We start from the raw sequence: 26,491 nt of genomic DNA on the forward strand, positions 1-26,491 counted from the left end.
CGTTCTCTGTGATGTATATTTATATGTTGTGGTGACGCGGCGGCGGTCGGACATCCATCAGCGGTCAGAACCTGTTCGTTCTGTCCAATGAGAGATCAGCTATTAACATCACTCAGAAATATGTTTGTTCTTCTTCTTCCTGCAGCTGGATGTTTGTTCTTCTTCTCTGTGCGGGTTTTTGTTTTCATTCATCTGAAGGAGGAAAGTTTCTCTGAGCTCGTTGAAGGACTGCGAGCAGGATGTGTGACATCACAACCAGTCCGGAGCCAATCGTGGTCCAATATTCCACTTATACGAGTGCGATGTGGAAACTTGATGGACTTTACAGTGAAGGAGGAGACATCTGGAGTCCAGCAGGACAAAACTTTAGACATGAAATATGTTTACAGAGTCAGAGCTTCTGGATTTTTAATGAGGAAGGAGGAGGAGGAGGAGACGTCGTTTTAAGGATTTTAAAGTGGTAATTATAGAGACGTACGTTATTGTCTCAAGCAGAGTATTCTTACATGTCTGAACACACGTCCAGTAGTCTTCTTACTCTGATAAAGACATGTTTTATGTCCCAATCATTCAGATCCTGATTCATTTCATGGCATTTTTAGGCAGCTGAGCCCTGAATGACTGACAGGAAACGAACCTGACCTGCAGGTGGATTTGTGGTTGTCGTCTCCAGAGGATGGATGCATGTTTTAGTCAGAAATAAAATATTGCAGGTTTGTCCAGAAGAGACTCTGGATGCAAATTACAACAATAGAACAGAAGAAGAGAAGGATAAAGAGACGGTTCAGCGGCGTGTTCAGATGTTATCAGCGTGCGGAGTCGTGGTCAGACGAAGCAGAAGCAGCACACAGCGCGTGTTCATTTTAACAGGACAAGCTTCTCTGTCCTGTTTTCTCAGAGCCTGCCTCAGATATTCAAGCCTCTGTTGGCCGAGTCCGGCCCAAGGTCAGGCCAGATGGTGCGGCTGGCTTCACCTTGCTGCTGACCGCTGGTCCCAGCGCAGCCGAGCGGAGCCGCCGCCAAACAGATGGAGAATAGCAGCGAGCTTTAAAAAACCTCCCAAAATCTGCAGAGGAGATTCAGCAGGAAAACACAGACCACAAAAAAAACATGTTTTCTTCGAGCTGTTTGTGCCAATTAGGTGTATATAGAGTGTGTGTGTGTGTGTGTGTGTGTGTGTGTGTGTGTGTGTGTAATTTGGCCTCACCGTCCGACGTGGTTTGGTTTCGACGCTGACTTCAAAGGAGAGTAAATTACATTTACTTTGTAATGCTTGCATCATTATTCCTCCTCTTTATCAGCAACCAATCAGCAGTGTGTGTGTGTGTGTGTGTGTGTGTGTGTGTGTGTGTGTGTATCTCTCTTCTATATTTAAACAGTATCATTAAGACACAATAACTAAAGACTAGTGATACTGTACTCACACTAGTCACAATCAATCAGTGTTTAAAACTTCATTCCAAAACTACTTTACAAAAGAAACACAAATTAACACAAATTAATAATAATAATAATAATAATAATAATACAAATAATCACAACTAAAACCATTAAAGCGACACATGAAATGTTCAAATACAATTAATGATGAGTTTAAAGGACCATACTGGTGTCTGATTCATATTTTTCAAGCAAACGCATCATAAACTGTCTGCTTACAGATTCTCAAATGATTTTTTTAAACGTTTTTTTTGACATTTTATGGATCAAATGATTAATCGAGAAAATAACTGGCAGATTGATAAAGGAAATAATCGTTAGTTTCAACGCTATAAGATTTAATGTGTTGTTAATTTTACCTTTTTAGAGCAACACTCGAAAACACAATATTTTACTTTTGTCACAGTTACAGTTTTGTTGTGCAGCTCAAAAAGCAAATAAATAATATATAATAATGTAAAATTGTCCAAAGAAAAGTGACCTGATGCTCAAGTCAGTCTGGAAGTTGAATAGTGTCGTGATTTTAGCTCCTTCTGTCAATGACCATGAAAAATAGAATTTACATTAAAGGACATAATTAAAAAGTATAAATGTAAAAGTACAGTAAATATGAATTTTTAACTCAATTTGGCATCTAATTTCAGTATCATTATGGTTGTTTTATGCTCAGCAGTAAACTGAAGATTATTTGTCAGTTTTCATTTTCATTCATTTTTGCAGCATTTTCAATCATGAAACAGAAAACAGCTTTTTAAGATTAATTTTAATAATTAAAATTTGAATAAAATATAATCTATCTCGTTTATGATAAAGAAATATAAAATATAATCTATAAATAAACATAATTTTAAATGTCAATAAAGACACTCTTTAATAATTTTATTTACAGGATTATTGCATTTTAATATTGGCAGCCACAGACTTCCATAAATGTCAGCCTGCAGGGATGGAAATCAATCTAAAAACTGATGGATGATTTGCAGAATGATCAGCAGGAGTAGAGAGTATAAATGACTTATTATTAAATTAAACATGTAAAATGTTGGTTTGTCCCTTTAAGTAAAGGCTCCAGTTTCTTCTTCTTCTTTGTAATTTCAGAGTTAGTCATCAGTAAATCCCGTTCAGGTGACACACAGCAACATTTTATTTTCTTTCAATCTGTGAGTCGAAGCCGCCGCAGCAGGAAAGGTTAAAGTGGAAGAGATATTGAAATGAAATGGTTTGAAGGCAAGCCCCAGGCGTTTATTCAAATGGCCAAGGTTTTTTTTTTTTCCTTTAATTTTGGTTCAATAAAGCCGGACGCTCAGCCATCAGCAGCCAGACACTTAATTAAATACCTCAGCGGCTGTACGAGCTGTGTGAAGCCTGTTTGGAATAGTAATGGACATAAAGAGAAACATTTGTCAGACACATAAGTGAGAGATAAATCTCTGCTGCGCTCATAAACATCTGATCAGGACAAATAAACCCAACAGGAATCACACAGAACTCCTGCTGACCGATGGAATACAGCACACGCAGTAGAAATACTACGACTGCACGGCCAGTCTGTAGTATCACAAGTACTGGTGCTGATGTTAGCAGATCATAATACTGCATCATGTTGCTCTCACTCTCTTTAACCAGCAGTACTACTAGTGGTGGTAGTAACAGGAAGTAGTGAGTAATACTAGTAGTGACATTACCAGTACTACTAGTGGTGCTAGTAACAGGAAGTAGTGAGTAATACTAGTAGTGACATTAACAGTACTACTAGTGGTGGTAGTAACAGGAAGTAGTGAGTAATACTAGTAGTGACATTAACAGTACTACTAGTGGTGGTAGTAACAGGAAGTAGTGAGTAATACTAGTAGTGACATTAACAGTACTACTAGTGGTGGTAGTAACAGGAAGTAGTGAGTAATACTAGTAGTGACATTAACAGTACTACTAGTGGTGGTAGTAACAGGAAGTAGTGAGTAATACTAGTAGTGACATTAACAGTACTACTAGTGGTGGTAGTAACAGGAAGTAGTGAGTAATACTAGTAGTGACATTAACAGTACTACTAGTGGTGGTAGTAACAGGAAGTAGTGAGTAATACTAGTAGTGACATTACCAGTAGGCCTACTACTAGTGGTGGTAGTAACAGGAAGTAGTGAGTAATACTAGTAGTGACATTAACAGTACTACTAGTGGTGGTAGTAACAGGAAGTAGTGAGTAATACTAGTAGTGACATTAACAGTACTACTAGTGGTGGTAGTAACAGGAAGTAGTAAATAATACTAGTAGTGACATTAACAGTACTACTAGTGGTGGTAGTAACAGGAAGTAGTAAGTAATACTAGTAGTGACATTAACAGTACTACTAGTGGTGGTAGTAACAGGAAGTAGTGAGTAATACTAGTAGTGACATTAACAGTACTACTAGTGGTGGTAGTGACATTAGCTTTACTAATAGTTTAGTAATAGTACTGGCAGAAGTACAAGTAGGGACAGTAGTAGCAGTAATAGTAGTTATAGTAGGAGCAGTAGTAGTACTAGTAGTAGATGATGTAATAGGATGGTAGTGGTGCCAGTAGGAGCAATGGTGGTGTTGGTAGTAGTATAGTAATAGTAGTAGTATCTGTATCAACTACTGCTGTTCACCAGTTCCTTCTTTTTGTCTCACTTTGTATCAGGGATGTGCAGAGTCCAGTATTTGTATTTGTATCTGTATTTGTTGAGGCAGCAAAATTATTTGTATTTGTATTCTAACAAAAGTTAAACAAGGCTTAAAAATCCTGTTTTTGTTTTTATTACGCTTTTAATTTTAGATTAAGGTAATTAAAGTGTTACAATAAGTGTTCATGAATAAACTACTTTATGAAGGAGGTCCCCACATGAACTGGTCTCTAACTGGAGTCTCCCAGATCATAGACGACTGCACTGACTACTGAACTAAGACTTTACTCATCGCCTCATCGCAGACAGACCTCCACCTATTTATACACCCATAACACACAGACAGCACAGCGTGTAACATGTAGAAGAACTTCAAAGGTGATTCTTGCTTTGCACTTTTCATTTATTGCCCATTTTTACAATCTAACTTTGTGGAAAGCAGAAGGAGAGTCTGTTGGGACTCCTGACAGACGTCACAGCGGAGCAGAGGAGAGACACTGAGATAACGATGTAACCGACTTACAAACTGGTATTTAACATGTTTGTTTTTGTCTTCCCAAAAACAAATAATTTTTAAAATATTTGTATGAAACAAATATTCGTATAAAACCTACTATTTGTGCTTTGTATAATAATGTATTTGTACTCGGGCACAACTCTTACTTTGTATTACATTGCAGTATTTTTGTAGTATTATTTCAGCCTGAAACAAAAGGAAAACACGTCCAGAATCACGTTTTTTTGAGATGGTCAGTGAAGTACACACAGCTTCTACTTAAGGAAGTAAAACTCTGGATTGATCCTTTAAGTATTTTTTCCACCACACGGTGACGGAGTGACTGAAGAAGAAAACATATTTCACAGATGTAAAACACTGATTAAAATTGTTAGTGTCTGTCTCGGTTTGAATGTGGAGCAATAATTTAATCATGTTGTACATATTAAGAATTTACTGCTCAGGCGTGCGTGAGCAGCGGTTGCTAAATGAATCATAAAACTGAAGATGTTTTTTATAAATGAGACAGAAGTGCTCAGAGAAAGCATTACAGTACATTTGACCTTTAGGTGATGTTATTCAGGGCAAAGTGAGGTTACAGACTGTCAGTTGAATCATTTATTTTACAGAAAGAACACTAAAATAATCATCTACGTCTTTACGTACGGCTCCTTTCTTATTTCATTCCTCTTCTCTTTTTTGTTGGGATCTTTCTACATTTACTTCTGTCTTCAAAAAACAAAAAATCTGACAAATTCAGCTTCTGGAGTTCAGCTGGTTGTCCCGTTTCTAAAGATAATGAAACAAAGCTTTGGTGTTATTGTGTTATTCCAACTCAAATAACTGATTAAATAAGGATTCATTATAATAAAACTCATTCTTGTAGCCACTGAAAAAAGACAAACATGAAGAAAACATCTGAAGATTGACAAAAAAAACATCATAATATAAAAATATCTCAATAAAATAACAGTAAGATTGTAATTTTTTAATGCCTGTGTTTAACTTTCCACTGGAACTTTTTTTTCAGTGCCAATGAAATTTTTTCCAATACAAAATAAAAAAGTGTTTCAGTGCCAACGTTTCCTTTTTCAGTTCAGGTTTTGTTTTTAACCCTTTCATGCATGAATTCTGATATATGGTGTTTTTATTCCTCTTTACGCATGAAAAAGAATATTTGAACTTGAATTTTTTTAAACACACCATCTTAGTGGACAGATGATGAATTGTCATTTTCTCCCCAAAATAAAATCAATTCTTGGAAATGTTAATAATTGTATTACTCCTTAGTTTGTTACTTGATGTTACAAAGTTTTATTTACCTGCGAGGGGTCTGTTACTGTAGGAGGATTGGCGAGATGTTCCTGAGCTGATGAGTGTTCCCGGCTGGCAGGCGGCCATCTTGGTTTTGAGCTTTTACAGCATGGATGTCTAAAGAGAACTGGATACAGGAAGAGCGCCGGGCTTTAAAGCAAATTTGACATAGCGTCACATGATGCACACTGGCCCAAAAAGACTTTTTCCCACAGACCTACACTGTGAAAGAGACGTCTGTAAATCAGCGGATACATTTTTCTGAGCGTCACAACCTGTGAAATGACTCGTCTCACTATCAGAATTAAATCCGGTCGGTCTGATCACATTTCTAAAGCCTAGAAGAGCCGCATGATGGAATTGTTTTATCCCCATTCAAGTTAGCCGGAGGGCTAAACTGGAAGTAGCCGACTCGGCCAGTGAAAGTCACCAGTGCGCTCGCTCTATACGGTGCTTTCATACCAGGAAGTCGATTTTTTTTTTTTGCTTCATGCGCCACTGAGCAACTTTCATAGGAATGAACGAGGCCCCGCCTCCGACACTGTATCCAGTTCTCTTTATACATCCATGTTTTACAGTCTATGGTTTTGAGTAATTTGTGTTGCACTTACAAAGGCTGACCAGTGGATGGCAGTGTTTGGGACGACACACTAGAGTCCACTGTGGTGGCTGATACCATTAAAACCCATTAAACCCCCATTCATATATAAGAAAACGGCTTTTGAATAGTTGTCCACTGTAGTGACCACTATGCATGAAAGGGTTAATGCCAAATTTTATTTTTGATGCCAAACTTTTATCTGTTGCTGTTCTGGCTTCATATAACATGTAGCACTGATCTCTGTCCCTGTGTGACATTTAAAGAAGAAAACTTGAGGTTTTTCACATGTAATGGAGTCAAAAGCACAACAAGGACGGTAGAAAATCATCTGAGGTGAAGCTGTAAGTTTGTTTTCAGCTCCCAGTAATGAGAAGAGGAGCATGCTGGGAGTTACAGGTCAGTCAGGAGTCGTGAACTCAGTCCGGTTTAATGTCTGAAAACTGATTCTGTTTCCCTCAAAGGAAACGCTCGCTTCATTTATTCACACCTCTTCTTCTTCTTTGTGTATCTTCATCTTATTTCCACATCTTGATCTTTGATATTTGGAGGTCTGGTCTTTGTTTTAGAGGCTGCAGCTTTAACCTGATGTCAGCTGCCGAGGTGCCTTTGAGCCACAAACCGCTCCTTCCTTCCTTCCTTCCTTCCTTCCTTCCTTCCTTCCTTCCTTCCAGGTGAAAACCTCACATCGCAGAAACTTTTCAGTAAAGAAATGAGGCCAGTTTTTATTTTTACCTTCATGCGGTTTGGAGTTTATCTGCTGGGTTTTAGGAGGATTTCATCAGACGAGAAGTTGAAGGATCTTCTCCGTCCACAGAGAGTAAAGAAATCTTTTAAAGCAGCAAGACTGCTCTTACAAGGATTTCACATGATGATAGTGAGATCAGAGTCTCTGCAGGATTCAGAAAAGTACTTGAAATATATTTTAGATCCACTGAAGAACAAAAATAAAGAAACAAACAGCAGGAAAAAGATTTAAGATGCAGATTGTAGTTCTGGATGCAAAGAGCAAGAAAAAGTTTTATCCCAGAGTGAAAAGAGTATTTCCTGGAAATGTGTAGTTCATGACCTCTGACCCCTCAACCAGCTGCTCATCGACCCTCAGGCCCAGAATCGATGAGATTCAGACCCAGAGAGATGAATGTGAAGACTTTAGGTGTTGACTTCTTTATTAAACCTTTTTTTATATCCGCGATGGTTTCCTGGAATCAGTTTTCTGAGAATTCAACTAAAGTTGCTCCAATGTTATTTAACGCAAACAGCAGAAGAAGAAGCGACGGAAACACAAAATGTCATATTAAAAACTAACCAAATAAGGTGAATAATATTAGTTTCTCTTCCTGTTTGTAGTTCAGTGCAGGTCAGATTTCTTTGTGGTTAACTTGTAGTTTTGTATTTTATTGGTTCATTATTAAAGTTCACGTTGATTTGTCATTCAAACAATTGAAAGCTTTAACATCGAGACTTCTGCTACTGACACAACTCTCTTATAATTAGGCTGCAATAAATAAACCATGAAATATTAAACCAAACAAACAAATACTAGCTTGGTTAATAAAGTAAGTCGTTAAAAAAGTCCAACAGGAGGTTACTGACAGATGTTAACTTGGAGAGTTTATGCTGCTAGCGGAAGCTAATGTGTCTGATAATTTAGTTGCAAACAAATACTCATTTATCCAATAAAGGATACTCTCGCTAATAATGTAGGTTGCTAACTAGTGCTAACGTGGCTAAAAGAATAGGTTGCTAACACATTGCAACATTGCTGAAAAAATGACGTTCAAACAAATGCTAACTTAGCTGGTAAAGTGAGTTTGTAACAAACAATAATGTGGCTTATAAAATAACTTACTAACCATTTCTGAATTATGAAGAGGAAGTAACTAACAGACGCTAATTTGGCTGAAAAAGTTAAGTAAGTAATAAATGCTAACTCAGTTTGTTGAGTAAGTTGCTAACAAATGCTAACATTGCTGATCAAGTGAGGTCCAAACAAATGCTTAGCTGGTAAAGTAAGTCACTAATAAATAAAACTAGGTTTATTGAGTAAGTTACTGACAAATACGAACTTGGCTGAAAGTTTCAAACAAATGCTAATTTTGCTAAAAGACTAAACTGTTGATGAAGTCAGATTAGCTGGTTGCAACAAATGCTAACTTAGCTGATATAGTAAGTTGCAACAAATGCTAATGTGGCTGAAAGGGTAAGTTGCTAACAGCTGCTAGATTGGCTTAAAGTTATTACAAATACAATTAAAAAAAATGAATATACAGCTGACTGAAATATTGTTTCTTCAGGACTGAGTCTAAAAACTAATAAAAAACAGACAAGAACATAAAACGTGAGCAGTAAAAGATCAACAGCTCTCTGCTCTGAGAGATATTAATGCAGATAATTAAACTCTGGATCACAACAGCCACTGTTAACACTTCTTCACATTAGGATCATTTGTGGTGAATTAAATTCTAACAAAATGAAATGAATATGAACCTTTTTTTTTTTTTTTTTTGCCCGTGGAACTCCCTGGAAGACTCTTTCAGGTCGCCTGGAGTTTGCAGGACGCCACCAATTATATTTGCATATTTAAGAGGACAAATCGCAGGTAGTCTTTGTAAATGAGGCTGTGGAGTAATTTTTAATTTAGAAGTGCAGGTCGGTCTGTGTTTTCCCCCTGAGTGAGCCGGATGTTTCCAGGCTCCTCTCTCATATTTCTCTCTGTCTTGGTCGTCTGTTGAGGTTTATCTGTTTAGCAGCTGCTCCCTCTGGTTGGCAATATGCCGCCAAGCTGCCCACATATCAACATACACTACATCTCCCATGATCCCCCGGGGCTGCAGGTAGACTGGGTGGCGGGGGACGGTGTCTGCTGGTCGCTAAGGGGGGGGGGCGGATATTTCAACTGGGATGACTGGGTTGTTACTGGTATACAGTACAGGGGGTGGACAAAATAATAGAAACAGGAGATGATCCAGCTCCGTGGTCATTGTGGAGGTTGTAGTTTGTGTTGTGTTGTATACTGGGTGTTTAGGGAACCAGCGTCAGGTGACACTTTCTGCTGTTGACTGTTTGATTGACCTGAGACCTGATCAATTGATTGATCGTTTTCCCTTTACAAGTGTGGTATTATTATTATTTCACAGTAACTGAGCACATCCATCAGAGGATGCCGCCCCCTCTGCTGCACATATCAAGTAATTTGAGTACTTCTACCCGACATCTTTCCAGCTTTGTCTCTCTGAGTGCTTCTGTTGATGGAGAAGACACATTATTTCTTGGCTACCAGATTTAAGATGAACTGATCTTTACTTTAAAAGTGGATTTGCTTTATGAAAACAGTCAGGTTTCCATCCAAATGTAGCTCAAATTTTAACCCAAATTTCCAGAAAATCTGCAAAAGCAAAATGTTCTGAATGTTTGTTTCCATCAGCAGATAAACAGTCAGTGTCATTAAACCGTCGCAGAAGAAGAAACAACGAGATGACGTCATTAAAACAGTCAAAGCTCAAACGATGGAAAACATGATGGAAATATGACGTTTCTGTTAGTTTCATGTATTGATGTGAGGAAGGTTACAGCCTCCTCATCATCGCTCCACACAGATCTGATGTTTTCAGCTCTTATAGTCACATGATTCATGTCTGTCATCATTCATCCACACAGCTGCTGTTACACCTCAGACAGGAAACACTGTTTTTGCAACATTTCAAGATTCTTTTGAATTTTCAGTTTTTTCCACTCAGACTTTTTCAGAGTAAAAACAGGTGGATGGAAACACACTGACAGCATCATGAAGTACAGGACACTCCAAATTTGCACAAATCCATTCACTAAATGTTAATATTTTGCACATGTGGGGCCTGCAGGCTACAGTCAGTCAGCTTGTGCATCAATCTGTGCAAAATTACTAGTATCAGCATCACTATTCACTCATGTTATGGTCACTTTTGTTGCAGAATTTTACAGAGAACACTAAGAGAAAGTTTGAAGCTTTAAAATGTTGTGTGTGTGTTCTGGCTCCTCTGCAGCTTTATCTGGGTGTGTGTGAGTTTTCATGCCTGTGATTGGCTGCACAGCGTGTTCACTGTGTGTTTTTATGAAGATGTGCGCTCGGATGTTTTTCTCTGAATTTTGAATCTTACTCCGATTTCCACCTCATTTTTAAGTCATGATGTCACACACACACACACACACACACATATACATGGACACACACACACATATACACACACACACACACACACACACACACACACATACATGGACACACACACATACACACACACACACATATACACACACACATATACACACACACACACACACACACACACACATATACATGGACACACACACATACACACACACACACACACACACACATACACACACACACACACACACTGTGGCTGCAGCGTTGCGTCACACGGATGATTTTTCAATCTCGGAGACAAATATGCTGATCGTCATGACAACGCTGCCAAAATACAGCTGAGGAGGAACCGAAGTAACCCGAGTTCACTGTGGGAGAAAAAAAACTCTCTCTCTCTCAGGCAGTATGAAATAATTATGGGATGTTCTGTTCATCGCTGCGCTCCAGGAACTCAGCATGTGTTTTTTTTTTTTTATATACATACACATCTCGCCAAACACATTTTGTAGACACACACGCACACACACACGTCTCACCTCCAGCTACCAGGAAACAACTGAACACAAACAGGAAGAATCTACAACACTTTCATGTTAAAACATCTCTGCCGTGTTCCTGTCGGCTCCGGCAGCAGGAACTCGGATCCACACAGGCGCTTTATCCTCTTTTCTCTGAATACTCGCCGTCGTCTCGTTGAAGACGATCCGACCTGTAATGAATCTGTGGAGCGTTTAAGATCGACGTCGTAACTGTCAGTCGCACAGAAAACAACCCACAGTTACATTTGAGTGACAGACGCCATCCAACGACCCGCAGCAGTTTACATGACCCCTAACCTTTAACCCCATGGTTATTATTGTAGCCATGACGACGAAGGTGGCCTAACTCTAAGGAAGTAGTAACTTTAACCCACCACATGTTTCTCTGACCTTAACAAAGTGATCATTTTAACCCAAACCGTCATCTTTAAACCACAGCGCTGCCACATCATCAATCATCAGTATTGATTAACAGTGACGTGTTGATGATGTCATCCTGCTGCTGTGTGTCGTTCTAGAGTCACATGGTCGTCTGGAGGACTTGTTGGTCTTCTCCTGAAAAAAACGACAGCTTAAAATGACCACCAAAGAAGAAAGTCCTGCGCTGTTCTTAAAGCATGAAACCTCAGGAGGGAGGAGGTCCGGGTGGAAGCTTGGACACACAAAGACATCCTGTCAACTGTTGCTTTCTTTTCACCCTGACCACCATCTTTCCGTAACTCTGCCCCGCGTCGTCTTCCTCACTGCTTTAGACTGCTGTACAGCTGAGTGCTGTTGCTTATTACTCTGCACCACAGCTTTGTAATGACTGTAGGAGCTTGTGGTGTAGCTATTATTGTGTAAGAGGAGCTAAAAATGAGCAGCTGCTGTGTGGTCCACTTCAGTTAGAAAGCTGCTGGATAAATCTTTTTTGTGCTGCGGCTGTTTTTTTAAATTACTGTGGACATAAATTAGTATTTTGTGTCAGTTTGACTTGCAGGAGAAGCACCAGTGTCCAACGGAGCCCTACTGGTGAACCATCCTGCACTACACCAGGCCATCGTTAATGTTATTAATTGCACCTGTGCTTTTCCTGCTTTATTAGTAATCTTTACTCTCAAATTACTGATTTACGCCCCCAGATACTGCAGGAGCCTGCTGAGTACCTGCACCTTGTTAATCTCTGTCAAGCACTGGTGACTTTAAACAGTTAATACTTCAACAAGAGTTCAGCTGGCAGCAAAATGCCCATAAAGGACTGTTTGTGAAGGTGCTGATGGACATTCTGTTGTTCAGGTTTGAGAAGAACAAGTTCAGTAGCTTGAACAAGAAAGGAAGATATTCTGCTTTTCTTTTATTTACTTCCTGTTCTGATGTCGGATGTTTGGGTCAAAGTTCAGAAACTAGAGGTGAACATATGTAGAAATGCAGCCTGCAAGTCAAAACTCAGGGCTTCAACCTGCTACTATGCAGACGAGCTGACATCATCACACATGCTCATAAACAGCTGTCCCTTCTGTAGCCGTGGTCGCTAAGGTGGTTGCTAAGGTGGTTGCTAAGGTGGTTGCTAAGGTGTGTCCATGTGTTGTTCAGCTCCAACATGTACGGATGGATTTGAGAAGTTGACATTTGGAGTAAAGAAGGAAGTTTGTTTACGTAGGAAGCTTCCTGAAGCTGACCAATCAGAACAGAGTGGGCTCATCAGGAGGCGGGGCCTTAAAGAGACAGGAGCTAAAACGGCCTGTTTCAGACAGAGGCTGAACTGAGGGGCTGCATAAAGGACCAGTAGAAGATAAATAAGTGGTGGAGTCCCAGAATATAAATATAGAGCTGGAAATGAGCAGATTATGTCCCCTTTAATAAAGCCAGAGCTGAAATATTCCTCCCTGCAGACAAACTCCTTCATGTGTTCGTAGATTTCAGTGTTCGATCCTGCGATGGAGTCATCATGTTACTCCACGTTTTTTTGCGATGGATTTTGTGTCACATTATTTTTAATGCAGGAAAATTTCCCTCTGGTCACAGAGGAAGAGAAGGAAGAGGAGGAGGAGGAGGAGGAGGAGGAGGAGGAGGAGGGTGTTAGCATCTCATCTTTTATTGCAATCGATTCAGATTGATTAGTTTCAGATATTTAATGCAACGCCTCCTCCTCCTCCTCCTCCTCCTCCTCCTCCTCGTTACTCGTTCGCTCTCGTCAGTGTCGCTTTATTTGCAAAAGACAAAAACGAGGCGGCGGCGATCTGCTGCCTCCCAGAATGCATAATGGTGGCACTCAATATTTCAGAGGGAACAAATGAATTGCGCGAGGCTCTTTTAGCAGAATAAACTGCTTTTGCGTGTCAAGACAAAGTCTTGGGAATAAGGGACCGAGGACCTAATGTGTTGTGACAATAAACAGTAGAGAGGCGATGTTTATGTGTGTGTGTGTGTGTGTGTGTGTGTGTGTGTGTGTGAGGCATAGAAAGAGACAGAGAGACAGAGGCAGATCTGTTCCAGGGACTGTTTTAGTGCCTCATCAAATATTTAGTTTGATTGTACATGGTCCTGTAATTGCCATCTTGGCTTGTGAATTATTGATGGTGTGTAGCAGAGCCAAGGAGCGCCCTCATCCACACACACACACACACACACACACACACACACACACACACACACACACAGCTCGCTCATGTGCTGTAATAAGGCCAGACAAAAGCAAACACACACACACACACAGGCAGAGTGCGCTGAGGCCAGTGAATCATCATGTAATGGTGATGGGCATGAAGCTGCTCTTGTTTCATATCCTAATTAGCTGCAGAGGAGCATCATCTGAATTCCTCAGTAATTATTTGAAGAGGGCGTTTCAACAACACGGCAGAGTCAATATTAGACTTTACTCGACCTCCTAATGAGGCGACGCTTCGACGAACGCCTTCCCTTCTTCTTCTTCTTCTTCTTCTTCTGATGTTTTTTTTTTCCTTGTAGCACAAACTGCCTGCGAGCTCCTTCTTTTTTCATTTCTTTTTTTTTTTTTTTGCTTTTGTTTCTCGACCGCAAATCCTCCACGGTTTGTTCGTTAGCTGCAAACAAATGAGATGTGACGGCGAGGCGGTTAGCGGGGTTAACCAGGACGGATTGTTTGTAGCTCGGCGGCGGCCTCGGCTCGCCACGCTTGCTTTGTGCTTTTTTTATTTCAGTTTTGTCATCCCGCGTGAGGAGCCGATGTCGGCGGCGGCGGCGGCTGCATGCTGGCCTGGACTCGCCGGGTGGTCAGGTGGTAAAGTTGCTAGCGGCGGGCTGCATGGTGGCTTCTCACAGAGAGCATCAAACTGTGAGGGTGAGCGGCGGCGGCGGCAGCGATTGGCAACATGGCAGCTTTTAAAAATACTCCTGCTGAAATATTGATTTTTTTTTCTGCTTCTTTTTCTTTCTTGCCTAACGTAATAAGTGAGAGACTCCAGGGAGTGTGTGTGTGTGTGTGTGTGTGTGTGTGTGTGTGTGTGTGTACTCCAGGCTAAGCATCCTCCCTCAGCCTTCAAAGTGTGTGTGTGTGTGTGTGTGTGTGTGTGTGTGTGTGTGTGTGTTCATACGGCCTGTACATGTGTGTTTTTGTGTGTTCATCAGCGTCTGCAGGGCCTTGTAATCTGAGCCCGACGTAATTGCTTCCCATAGTGCACTGGGTGTGGTCGGGGTGACATCATGCGGAGTGGCCGGCTGAAAACGCTGAAGTCAGACCGACGTCCCCCCCTCCTCACCCCCCCGCCCCCCCCGCCCCCCCCCTCCCCTCATAACACCAGCTAAATTAGCTTTAAAGTCGCTCTGCTGGAACAATTACACCAGCCGTCGTTAGTTCCTCCTTCTGTTCAGAGTAAAAGGCCTCGGCAGCAAAACACTCGATCGATCATGAAAACGTTCACGTCTGTCCACAAAAACTCATCATCATCTTCATCATCATCATCATCATCATCATCGTCCTGCAAACCAGGTGAAGACAGAAGAAAAGTATATTTATCAGAGGGAAATATTGTACTTTCTACTCCACTACATTTATCTGACAGCTTTAGTTACTTTTCAGATGAAGATTTGACACAATGGATAATATAACAAGCTTTTAAAATACAACACATTGTTAAAGATGAAACCAGTGGTTTCTTACAGAAAGCAGTGTGAGCTGAGCTTGATCACTATAACATTAGATGAACTGGTAGTGATCCCAGTTGTTGAGAAGAGAGAAAATACTCTGCTGCTGCTGCACAGACTGGTTTCCAGTTACAGAGAATGTTTCCACTGATCTCCAAATTATTATTTCACATTCAAAGTTTCAACCTGAAACACCTCAGCTGCACCCAGAGCTGGAAGAAGTACTCAGGTCCTTTACTGCAGTAAAAGTACCAATACAGTAATGTAAAAATACTCCTTTACAAGTAAAAGTCCTGCATGAAAAATCCTACTACAGTAAAAGTACATAAGTATTATGAGCTTGATGTAGTTAAAGTATTACAGTAAAAGTACATAAGTATTATGAGCTTGATGTAGTTAAAGTATTACAGTAAAAGTACATAAGTATTATGAGCTTGATGTAGTTAAAGTATTGCAGTAAAAGTACATAAGTATTATGAGCTTGATGTAGTTAAAGTATTGCAGTAAAAGTACATAAGTATTATGAGCTTGATGTAGTTAAGTTTAGAGGGAAAAATCACTATTTGGTGGAGCTGTTAACAACTCATAGACATGTGAAATGTGACCCCGACTACACACTGCTTTTTGTAAGACGTCAAAAGCCAAAAAGGTTGGAAACCACTGGTTTCATCTTTAACAATGTGTTGTATTTTAAAAGCTTGTTATATTATCCATTGTGTCAAATCTTCATCTGAAAAGTAACTAAAGCTGTCAAATAAATGTAGTGGAGTAGAAAGTACAATATTTCCCTCTGACATGTAGAAAGTAGCATCACATGGAAATACTCAAGTAAAGCACAAGTACCTCTAAACTGTACTTCAATGCAGTACTTGAGTACATTGAAGTGATTGTAAATTAACGGCTGTCTATGAAGGACTCGGCCTGAAAAGTGATGGAAAATGTGGAGAATTGATAAGTGAATTAACCTTCAACATAAAGCAAATTGAAGTTGATCAGATTCAGTTTGTAGCAGCAGAGAGCAGATCTGTCTCCTGCTGGGTCTAATGTGTCCAGGCTGTGTGTGTGTGTGTGTGTGTGTGTGTGTGTGTGTGTGTGTGTGTGTGTGTGTGTGTGTGTGTGGTCTCCTTGCAGCAGTGATTTACATCAAGCTTCACACTCCGTCCTGCTGTAATTGATTGCTGGGCGCAGTAATGAGGTGACAGCTTACACTGGCGGACTCCGTCTCTCTCATTATCTTCACCTCCTCTTTAAGAGCCAGAGAAGAAGAAGAGGAGGAGGAGGAAGAAGCAGCAGCTAATGACAGAGCCCCGGCTGTACGCTCTGCTTCATTATTTATGATGTTTTAATAAGTTTTCAATCAGGAGGAGGGAGACGCTCTCTGTCCTCTCTCCTCCTGTCATGATGGAAACAGTCGTTGTAGTTTTCTTACAGTTTTAGATTCAGTGACTTTACACGTCCAAACATGTCATCGTCTCTGATGTGCATCACAAATAAACCTCCACAAACCTGAATTTGTCTGCTAACAGCTGATTCACAGGACGTTTAATGTGTGAAACATGTGTGTTTGTCTGGATTTACAGCAGATTCTCTGTTTCATCTTCAGTAGATTATAACTGTAACTGCATGTTGAGAACCTTCAGCTGCTCAAACAGTTGGAAACTTCATATTCAGAGTTTAAATTAGAGCTGCAACGATTAGTCGATACACAGAAAATTAAACAATTATCACCAGTTATCGTTTTGAGTCATTTCTTTTAAAGAAAAAGATGATAAAATTCTCTGATTCAACTTCTTAATGTGAATGTTTTCTGTTTTTTAGTCTCTATGACAGTAAACTGAAGATCTGTGAGTTGAGGACAAAACAAGACATTTCCAGTTGATTGATTGGTTGATTGATTGATTGATTGCTCTTGTTAATGTGCATAAATACATCACTGGGATGCTGGTGTGAACAATCACTCTGCAGTTTATTAGTTCACTTACTGTTTATTTTATTTATTATTGATGATTTTATGTTTATTTTGGAGGCTGCAGTTTGTGTTGTTGGTGGACTTTAGTGTTTCTGATATTTAAATCGACTCTAATTCAGATAAATGAGGTGGACAAAATATTAGAAACACCTTTAAGTATGGAGACAATGGATGTAACACACACACACACACACACACACACACACACACACACACACACACACACACACACAGCAGATCATACAGAGTCCACAGAGACTGAGGAGGGAGGAGCTTAGAGATGAAGGAGTGTGTGTGTGTGTGTGTGTGTGTGTGTGTGTGTGTGTATTACAGTGCGTTTTGTCTCACAGTGTATTTAATGTCTGATTGTGTATATTTTTGTGTGTATTGTTGTCACTGTGTTCACGTAGATATGTAATGTGTGTGTGTGTGTGTGTGTACATGTGTATCGACATGTATTGATGTGTGTGTAGATATTTGTGTGTATGTATAATCTGTGTATTTATGTATCGTATGTTTTGTGTGTTTATGTCAGATTTTGTGTTTTTTTGTGTATTACTGTCAGTGTGTGTGTGTTTGTGTTTATATACTGTATATATGTGTGTGTGTGTGCGTGTGTGCGTGTGTGTGTGTGTATACAGTGATGATTTTGTCCATGTGATTGTGTGTATTATTGTCAGTGTGTGTACTGGTTTGTATACTGGTTTGTGTATTAGTGTGAGTCTGTGTGTGTGTGTGTGTGTGTGTGTGTGTGTGTATATGTGTGTTATGTGTTCATATATCATTGTGTCTCAGTCTGTATTGATGTGTGTGTGTGTGTGTATCGTGGGTTTATAAGTGTATTTGTGTATATGTGTGTATGGTATCACAGTGTATCATTGTGTGTGTGTGTGTGTGTGTGTGTGTGTGTGTGTGTGTGTGTGTGTGTGCCTCCTCTCGTCTTGTCTCCAGCTGCGTTTTAATTCAATCCTTATTGATCCATATCAGCTCTCTGAAGGACTCAGTATCATCTGAATGGAGCTCCATATTATTCTGTTCACTGCCATAAAGGGCATTAGAGCCTCCAGAGCAGCAGATCAACTTTCAGTCGATACACACTCCACACACCGTCCATCTCCCTCTAACCCCCCCCTCCCCACCCCCTCAGTGCTCAGGGTGTCTCTTTAAAGGCTCAGTTCACCCAAATCAGAATAAAACCAGAGGTACAGTATTTCTCTTTGTTTTGCTTTTATTGGTCCAGATTCGGAGATTTCCGTCTTTCAACGCCGATGTCTCTTTCCAAAAACGGAGGAGTCTGAATAATCCTCACAGCACACAGGAGACCGTTCTGCTTCCTAGCAAAGAAATAGTGCCCAAGAAACACCGTCACAGCGTCGTATTCTGACCTTTTCTATGTTTAAGAGAAACACAGATGATGTATATTAACAATAAAACTACACACAGTTACTGATTCCACCGTAGTCAAGATATTTAGATTTACACACCTTCATCTAATCAATCCCTTCATTTATCCATTAATTTAAAGGGACATTCCCCTTAGTATGAAATATATGACGACTCTGTTGTTGTCATTAAAGTTTTAATGTGAAACATTTTCAGCTGCTAATTCATAATATTTTAAAGGATTCTTACTCAGTATTCAGGTGTGTAGCAGCTTTACTCCACATTTAGATTCAATATAAAACATGAACATGTTTTAAGGGATTTTATTTGAATGAATTAACAGTTTTTAAAGGTTAAAAACCTTTAAAATGTACAAATTACACTGCAGGTTCCCTTTAATTTGGACCATAAAAGCACCTTAACCTTTGAATTATATACAATTATAATGTATTAAGATGTTTTAAGGTGTAAACTCATCACACACACACCTTAGTTTTCACTTAATTACTTAATAACAGTTGAGTTTTTCACTTAATTTAAAAAATAATAGTTGAGTAGTTTTAAGGGATTTTTATGCCTTTAAAACAAACATATAATCTAACACAACATCTTCTGTTATATGTTATAATTCATCCATTTATCCATTAAGTTTCCCTTTATAATCCCATTTTTATTAAAGGGTGAATTCATGTAATTTTAAGGCTTTAAACTGAAGGTAAAGAAAGCTGTAAAAATACCTTCAGACTCCAGAGAGAAAGCAGTCTGAGCTCCTGCTGTGTGTTTTTAAGATATTGTTACTGTCTTATTGAGGTGGAAATCGATGCCGACCTCACAGAGCCCCCATTTATATCTCCACCCCCCCCCCTCCCCACCCCTGCAGAGTGAGGAGGAGGAGGAGGAGGTGGAAAAAGATGGGGTGTGGGTATTCTGCAGAGGTTATCCTTTGGTTAATGTGACATGTCTGTCTGCGACCTTGCCGCTTGTTAACTGCCCGGATTATTATTGTGATAATGTGGCAATTAAAAAGGGAGCGCTCCATCAGAACGGGAGGGGGGGCTTATGGTCCGAGAGATGGATGTGCAGAGATTACAAGGCAGTGGGAAATGCATTAAGGTTGCAATCCATTCTGACTGGATGGCGAGGAGTCCCACTGTCCTCCTCCGAAGCTGCGGGTTATTACCGCCCGCGTCCTCATTGATATCCATTCCCAATCAATACTCTTCTGCTGCCGTAAAAATCGGCGTAAATCACAGACGGCGGCGAGCGAGCGAGAGAGCGAGCGAGAGATCGGACGTGCGGCAGGAAAAATCAAAAGGCGTCTCCTAATGAGATGCCATAAGTCTACAGGAAGTGTCGACTGTCGTTGTCGAGACGCCGCCGCTGAATGAAAATTTCATCTGCTGCTGAGAGAAAAGACGAAACAAGAAACAGAAACAAGAAGAAGAAATGTTTTTATTATACAGTTTAACCCAGTTTATCATTAAATTATTGTCTTTGTGGTATAATTAAATGAGTCAAAGCGTCTTGTTGTTGTTGTTGGTGTTGTTGTTGTTGTTGTTGTTGGTGAAACTTGTCCTGATGTGAAATGAGTCCAGCTGAGTCCGGCTTCATCTTCCTGTCCCTGTCCTCTCTCATCCTGCACATGTTTTTTGTAGAGACTCACCTGCTCTGTTTTCTTTGTTTTATTCTTTTCAGATTCTTCCTGAAGTTCTTCCTCAAGTGCAATCAGAACTGTTTGAAAAATGCAGGAAACCCACGAGACATGCGGAGGTTCCAGGTAAGAAAACACCTGAGACGTCACTGATCAACTCTTTATTTGATCTCTGTAGTCTGTTTGAAATGACCCGGAGGTGTTTGCGTGTGCAGGTGGTGGTGTCCACTACAGTCAACGTGGACGGTCACGTGCTGGCGGTGTCAGACAACATGTTCGTCCACAACAACTCTAAACATGGCCGCCGCGCCCGGCGCCTGGACCCCTCTGAAGGTAAGACGTCGCTCAGAGACTCAGAGATAAATGGAGAGATGTTCTTCAACCCTCATATGATCACAGTTAGTGTGATCTTTACAACAAATACACCTTCACTGCCTTATCTTTGATTGGAAAATGGTGCAAAACTACACAAAAACAGAGTAAAACGGAGCAAAAACCAGTGCGAAGGAAAGTGTGGGATGAAGCTCTGCAGTGAGGCAGAACACTGAGGCAGTTTGAGGAAATTGTGCTTTAAAGGTACATCAGGTTCATATGAAAGCGTCCAGCTGCAGAAGTCGTCCGTCCTGCCTGAGCTCCTGTCGGACGCCCCTGCACCGTCGGGCGAGGCTGGCAACGAACAAACGCTCTGTTCTTCCAGCGTCCACAGCGACCAAATAAAATGCATCGCTAAAGTATAAACTTCACACGATGAAACTCGACTCGGAGGCTGGAACTCAGCGGCAACATTTCCTCTGAAGTTGTAAACTTTAATACCACTTCGCCTGTCCCCACTCTAATAAAACCCTCCGCCTCGCTGCGCCACTTCCAGCAGTGATGACATAAGTCTCTTGTTGACTTCGTCCAACTTGGGGTGCCAGATGGGTGGGGCTTAATCACACCAGTACCAGGCTTTCCAGACAGAATCAGAAAAGATGTTGAGAGGTAAACAAACCTTCAGCAGAGTAAAACAAACATAAAATGTATTTGCCAAAGCTATTTGACACCAATTGTTACTTAACAAATGAACAGTATTTTCCTTCTCTAACGTCCTCTGAAGTTGTGTAAATGAGATTTTTATTGGAGTGATGACATAAGTCTTTTGTTTTTTATCCTGCTTGGAACACCAGACGGGTGGGCTTTATGACGTAATGTCATTTAGGTTGTCTCAGGTAAAATGTTAGTCAAAAAAAAGTCTTTCTAAAACTCCCAACACTCAGTGTGTCATCTTATTTGGCAAACCCCTCCTGTCTGGCACTTCCAAATAGGTGAAACAAACACACACTACTTGAGCCCAATCTGACATCACCAGCCAAACTGACTTCCCTCTCTCCTCCATCAAACCACCCAACGGTGCAGTTTCCCCTGACTCCTTTAAAAGTTTGAGACTTCTAGGAAAGATGGTGTAACTTCTTTGCTTGTTTTAATCTACGTGGGACACCAGAGGGGTGGAGCTTACCATATCAGGGCATCAGGAAGTATTAGGTAAAAATATCACTAACTAAAAAGTGGACTAAGTGGACTTTCACCTTAAATACATCTGTCTAAACTTTCCAACACTCAACATTTAGTCCTGGGAGGCAAACACCACCCGCCTTGGACATACAATGGAGTAAATCAAACTCAGAAAAGTGTTGTGTACTTCCTCTCTCACCTCCCCACCACTGAGCTCTGCAGTTTCTCCTCAACTCCCTTAAAAGTTTTCAGCTACTACAGTACAGATGAATAAATCTCTTGTTTGTTTCGACCCACTTGGAGCACCAGGCGGGTGGGGTTTATGATAATATAATGAATATATAATGCATGTATAATATAATGTAGATAGTATCAGGTAAGATGTCACAGAAAGGTAAAATAACTTGACTCTCAGATAAATCCTGTGTATCTGACACTTCAGATGATAAGACAGACACTCACTTTGCAATTTCAGCGGCGACCAAGGTCAAAGTTGAAATGGTTTGAATTTGAAATTGCCACCGAGCGCTGCACTACGCCAAGGTTAACACTTCTGCCTGGTTGGGCGCCAGCGTAGAGCAGTTTCACCTCCGATCATGTGTAAGTACCTGTACTGTGTCATCCTCTTTGGCAATCTCCACCCATCTGGCATTTCCAAAAAATTAAAACAAACCTAGTTGGTACACCGGTTTGGTGGGGCTTACCATATCAGGTCATCAGAAAGTATCAGATAAGTATGTCGGTCACATAAAAGTAGACTGGACTGACTTTCATACACTCCTGTCTTCCTGAAACTTATCATTCAGTCCTGTGAGACTAACCCCACCCATCTGAGATGTACAACAGAGTAAAACAAACCCTAAAGCAATTTGGCACCAGTCAGACATCAAACACCCATCGTGTCCTCCGTCTCTCACCCCCCAAACGAACTACCTCTGCAGTTTCCCTCGACTTGTTTTAAAGTTTGAGGCTTTTCCAGGAGCCAGTGATGGAATTGTCTCGTTTGGTTTAACCTACTTGCAACACCAGATGGGTGGTGTTTATCACACTGGGGGCGTTTCAGACAGGATAAGGTTGTTGATCAAAGAAAAAGCGGATTAAGCTGACCTCCCATGAATGCCCAAACTTTTTCCATCCTTACTTTGCTATCCTGTGTGGCAAACCCCACCTGTCTGGCACGTCCAAAGGGATAAAACAAACGCTATTTGACACCAATCTGTCAGTGATACCCATTGGCTGAGATGCACTTCTTTCTCACCTTGAGACATTGAGGAAACTTCATCAAATCAGCACTTAAACATTCATGCACAGAAGCGGCGCTCAGAGGGCGCCGGGCGCACTGTACGGTGTCCTGCAGGGGCCAAAAGGGGCCCGTTGTTTACCAGACAGCCCTGTACGGCAGCCCACGGAGGAAAGCTTGGGGCCTTTCATCTCATCCAGACTGGGATGTTTTCAGAGGCGATAAAAAGCCCCAACATCTGCTCCCGGCTTTGTCACGAACCCTCAGCTTCCCTCCTCCCCGTGATAAAACTTTCCACCGCCGCCTGTTCGTTGCCTTTGTGCTCTATTCATTTGATTGGAAAGTCCCCCAGTCCCCTCCCCACCCCCCCCCCCGAACCCATCGGACTGTTTGTTTACTGCTGTGACAAAAGGGGAAAATTAATAAGGAGATGACAATCGACTCGGAGCGGGAGAAGCCTCGACCCTCTTCTGCTGCTGCTGCTTTCATCTGGAAACTCTGAGCGACTTTTAAAAGTTGTTGCTGTGATTGGCGGCGGCGCTGAAGGTCCTGAAGCGCCTAAAAAAGTTCATCCTTCACTTTAAAATCAGTGTAGTCTCTGAACTTCTAGCTACACATCCGTATGTCACTAAACATGGCAAGAATTACTCACTAGAACATTAAAAGTGTATTAATACGCAGCTGAAAATAGTCCCCAAAAATGCACTATTTCCTGTTCGAGTAACGAAATGAATTAAACTTTCTTAAAAATGAAACTGTACATTTGTGAGCTGTTAACAAAGATTTATGAGATTTTTTGAAAACATTTGAAATAACAACAGTTTCATCCTTTTAAGCCTTAATACAATTTTACATGACTGATTTTTAATATCTTATTTATGCTACAAATACTCATATAACTGTTTGATTACAGTTTCTATAGTTTTTTAATGTAATCAACCAATTTAATACAGACTATATTCAATTATAGACTTATAAACTCCCTTAAAATGATTAGTATGAAGAACTGCTCAAGTGTTAAATCGATGCATTTCGTCTTGTGGCCTGACAGTTGATTTTGAGAAATGTTATCTGGTGGTAATGTGTACATGTGTTATTAAGGTCACTAGTGTCAGTGCCTCACCTGTCTCATTAAGCCAGAGAACCACAAAAAAATTAAAAACAATGAAGAAGATGATTTACACATTCACCAGATTTCTTCTCCACTGGCTCGTACTGCCAGTAACTTATAGTAGTTGGACATGGCTCCACTAATAGCAGTGAAAATTGTAACTGGAATGTTTTAATAGAGTCTGAACACAGCTTTATAGATCACATCATAGTAAACAATAGAAAACCCAAAGCTCTGACTGGAATATCAAATCATCCTCCCAATAAAACGGCTGTCGGTCCGGGAAAAGGTTGTAAACCTGCGGAGCCTCTGATCAGTCCGTCCGCCTGTCTGACTCGACTGGGCTCAGTCTAGTCATCACGGAGACACTGTTTATACCACTTATTGATCTCTATGGCACTGGAAAACCAATCATTTTGCATGTATTAGTAGAGGACTAACAGGCTGCTGGCTGATGTGTCCTGTGTGGATGGAAATCTGCCTGAAAGCTTGTTAGAAAACTGAGTAAATTCAATAAATAGCTGCAGTTGTGTTAAAGGTTTGTTGTCTTACTCTAAAACACAGCAGTCTTGTTTTGAAGGGTAAACAGGGAAGCTGGAGGTCAAAGTGCTTCACACTTTTCCCAAACAGTGAGATTAAAACTGACATTTTAAAATCTGTAATCTAGTGAAAGTCTACTCTGTTCAATGTATTCTGCCTAAAATCTTTCAGTTGTATTAAAATGTCCTCTCTGTCTTCAGACTAAGTGCTAATCACAAGCTCTGTTCCAAAAAATTGTGAGTTTTCTGGCAAGAAAATTAAACAAAGTAGAAACAGGAAGTAGTCTGACACACTTTGGCTTAAATTCCTGATTCACAAGTTTTCTATGAGGAAGGAAGACTTTGGCTTCCCTGAACTAAAGTTTTGACTGCTAAACTAATCTGTTAGCTAACATGAACCAAACTGCTTTAGCTGCTAAACTGAAACTTGAAACAACATTATTTAGCAGCTAATATTAACTTTTAGCTAAACTCCACCAGTTTGAGGAGGTGAATTTGAACCCTTAATTTAACTGCTGTTAGCTGTTAAATCGAACCGTTAATTTACAGTAATCGCTAACTTGAACCTAATTGTTTCAGTTTGTAACCTTTAGCCTTTAGCCAAACTCAACAGATCTGTTTTAGCTGCTATAACCTCAACTGTAAACCTCATGCAAACTGTTTAAATAGCTGAAACTATTAATGTACCGTTAACATTGTTTTAAACTCTGTTTTAGATAACTGAAAACCTAACTAAGCTAAACTAAACTGTTAGCTAAACGTTAGCTAATCTGACAAAACTGTTTTAGCTGGTAACTGAATTTTTAGCTAACATTTTAGCTAACCGCTTGGATTGATAAATTGAAATTGTTACTCAAAGGCTAACAACAAACTTTATCTGCTAAAATGAAATTTGAAACAATATTTTTAGCCGCTCTAACTAACTTTAACTGTTAGCTTACATCAACCAAATGGTTTAAGTGCTAAAACTTAATTAAACTGTTGTAGCTGTTAAACAGAACACTTTTCTAACCTCAACTGAAACGTTAGCTAACCTGAACCACAGTTCTTTTAAAGGTGTAAATATGTAATTTTATGTTAATGTAGTAATTAATGAGACCTGCTATTTAAACTTTCTCTTATTATCTGTAAGATATTTAGTTGTGAGTTATTTTATGTCTCATGGCTCTGTTGTGTCGCCTGTGTTTCCGAAGCAGCCACTCCCTGCATTAAAGCCATCAGCCCGAGCGAGGGTTGGACGACCGGCGGCGCCACCGTCATCCTCATCGGGGACAACTTCTTCGACGGCCTGCAGGTTGTCTTCGGCACCATGCTGGTCTGGAGTGAGGTGAGAAGAAACTACATTTTTACTTCTTATGAAAACAAAAGAGGGCAACGCTTGTGTCCTGATTGAGAGCTGTAAATAGGAGAACGATCAGATGTTCCACCTGTGATCACCTGACCCAGAGATTTCACAGACTGAACACAGCTGCACACACTGTACATCATGTTCTCCATCTTCTCCTTTTACACACACATTCATCAACACACACACACACACACACACACACACACATCGGTAAAAACACCTGCATCTGTATCTGCAGCTCCGCCAGGTCTGCATGTCCCCAAAAATATGTAGATTTAGTGCGTGTTGAGCTGCGGGAGGAGCTGCGCATACGGCGCGCCATGAAATATTGAAGCAAGTCCAGAGGAGCAGAACACCTGGCAGGGGGAAGGAGGGAAGATATACCTCCACACGCTGTTCGCTTCACATCACACGCCGCTGACGGAGCTCCTCACTTTGATCAGCGTCGTCTCGCGGCGAGCAGACGGACTCCAAAGC

The 26,491-nt window shown here is 40.6% G+C and overlaps 1 protein-coding gene and 1 long non-coding RNA gene across 6 annotated transcripts in view; both read left to right on the forward strand.

Annotated features, from left to right (window-relative positions):
* The window catches only part of LOC137188635 (transcription factor COE3-like), a 171,418-nt gene that overhangs the window by 86,459 nt on the left and 58,468 nt on the right, over positions 1-26,491 (forward strand). For 3 of the 5 annotated variants that reach the window (XM_067598211.1, XM_067598214.1, XM_067598215.1), the window contains exons 7-9: positions 20,330-20,411; positions 20,501-20,618; positions 25,860-25,993. In XM_067598211.1, coding sequence (XP_067454312.1) covers positions 20,330-20,411; positions 20,501-20,618; positions 25,860-25,993 — 334 coding nt within the window. The remainder of the gene's footprint in view (positions 1-20,329; positions 20,412-20,500; positions 20,619-25,859; positions 25,994-26,491) is intronic. The other 2 variants (XM_067598212.1, XM_067598216.1) reach the window with 1 other exon arrangement.
* Positions 14,928-17,032, forward strand: LOC137188815 (uncharacterized). The gene is made up of 2 exons (XR_010929539.1): positions 14,928-15,127; positions 16,414-17,032. It is a non-coding gene; the product is annotated as an uncharacterized lncRNA (long non-coding RNA).

Source organism: Thunnus thynnus, chromosome 9 (assembly GCF_963924715.1).
Source record: "Thunnus thynnus chromosome 9, fThuThy2.1, whole genome shotgun sequence".
Classification (NCBI taxonomy): Eukaryota; Metazoa; Chordata; class Actinopteri; order Scombriformes; family Scombridae; genus Thunnus; species Thunnus thynnus.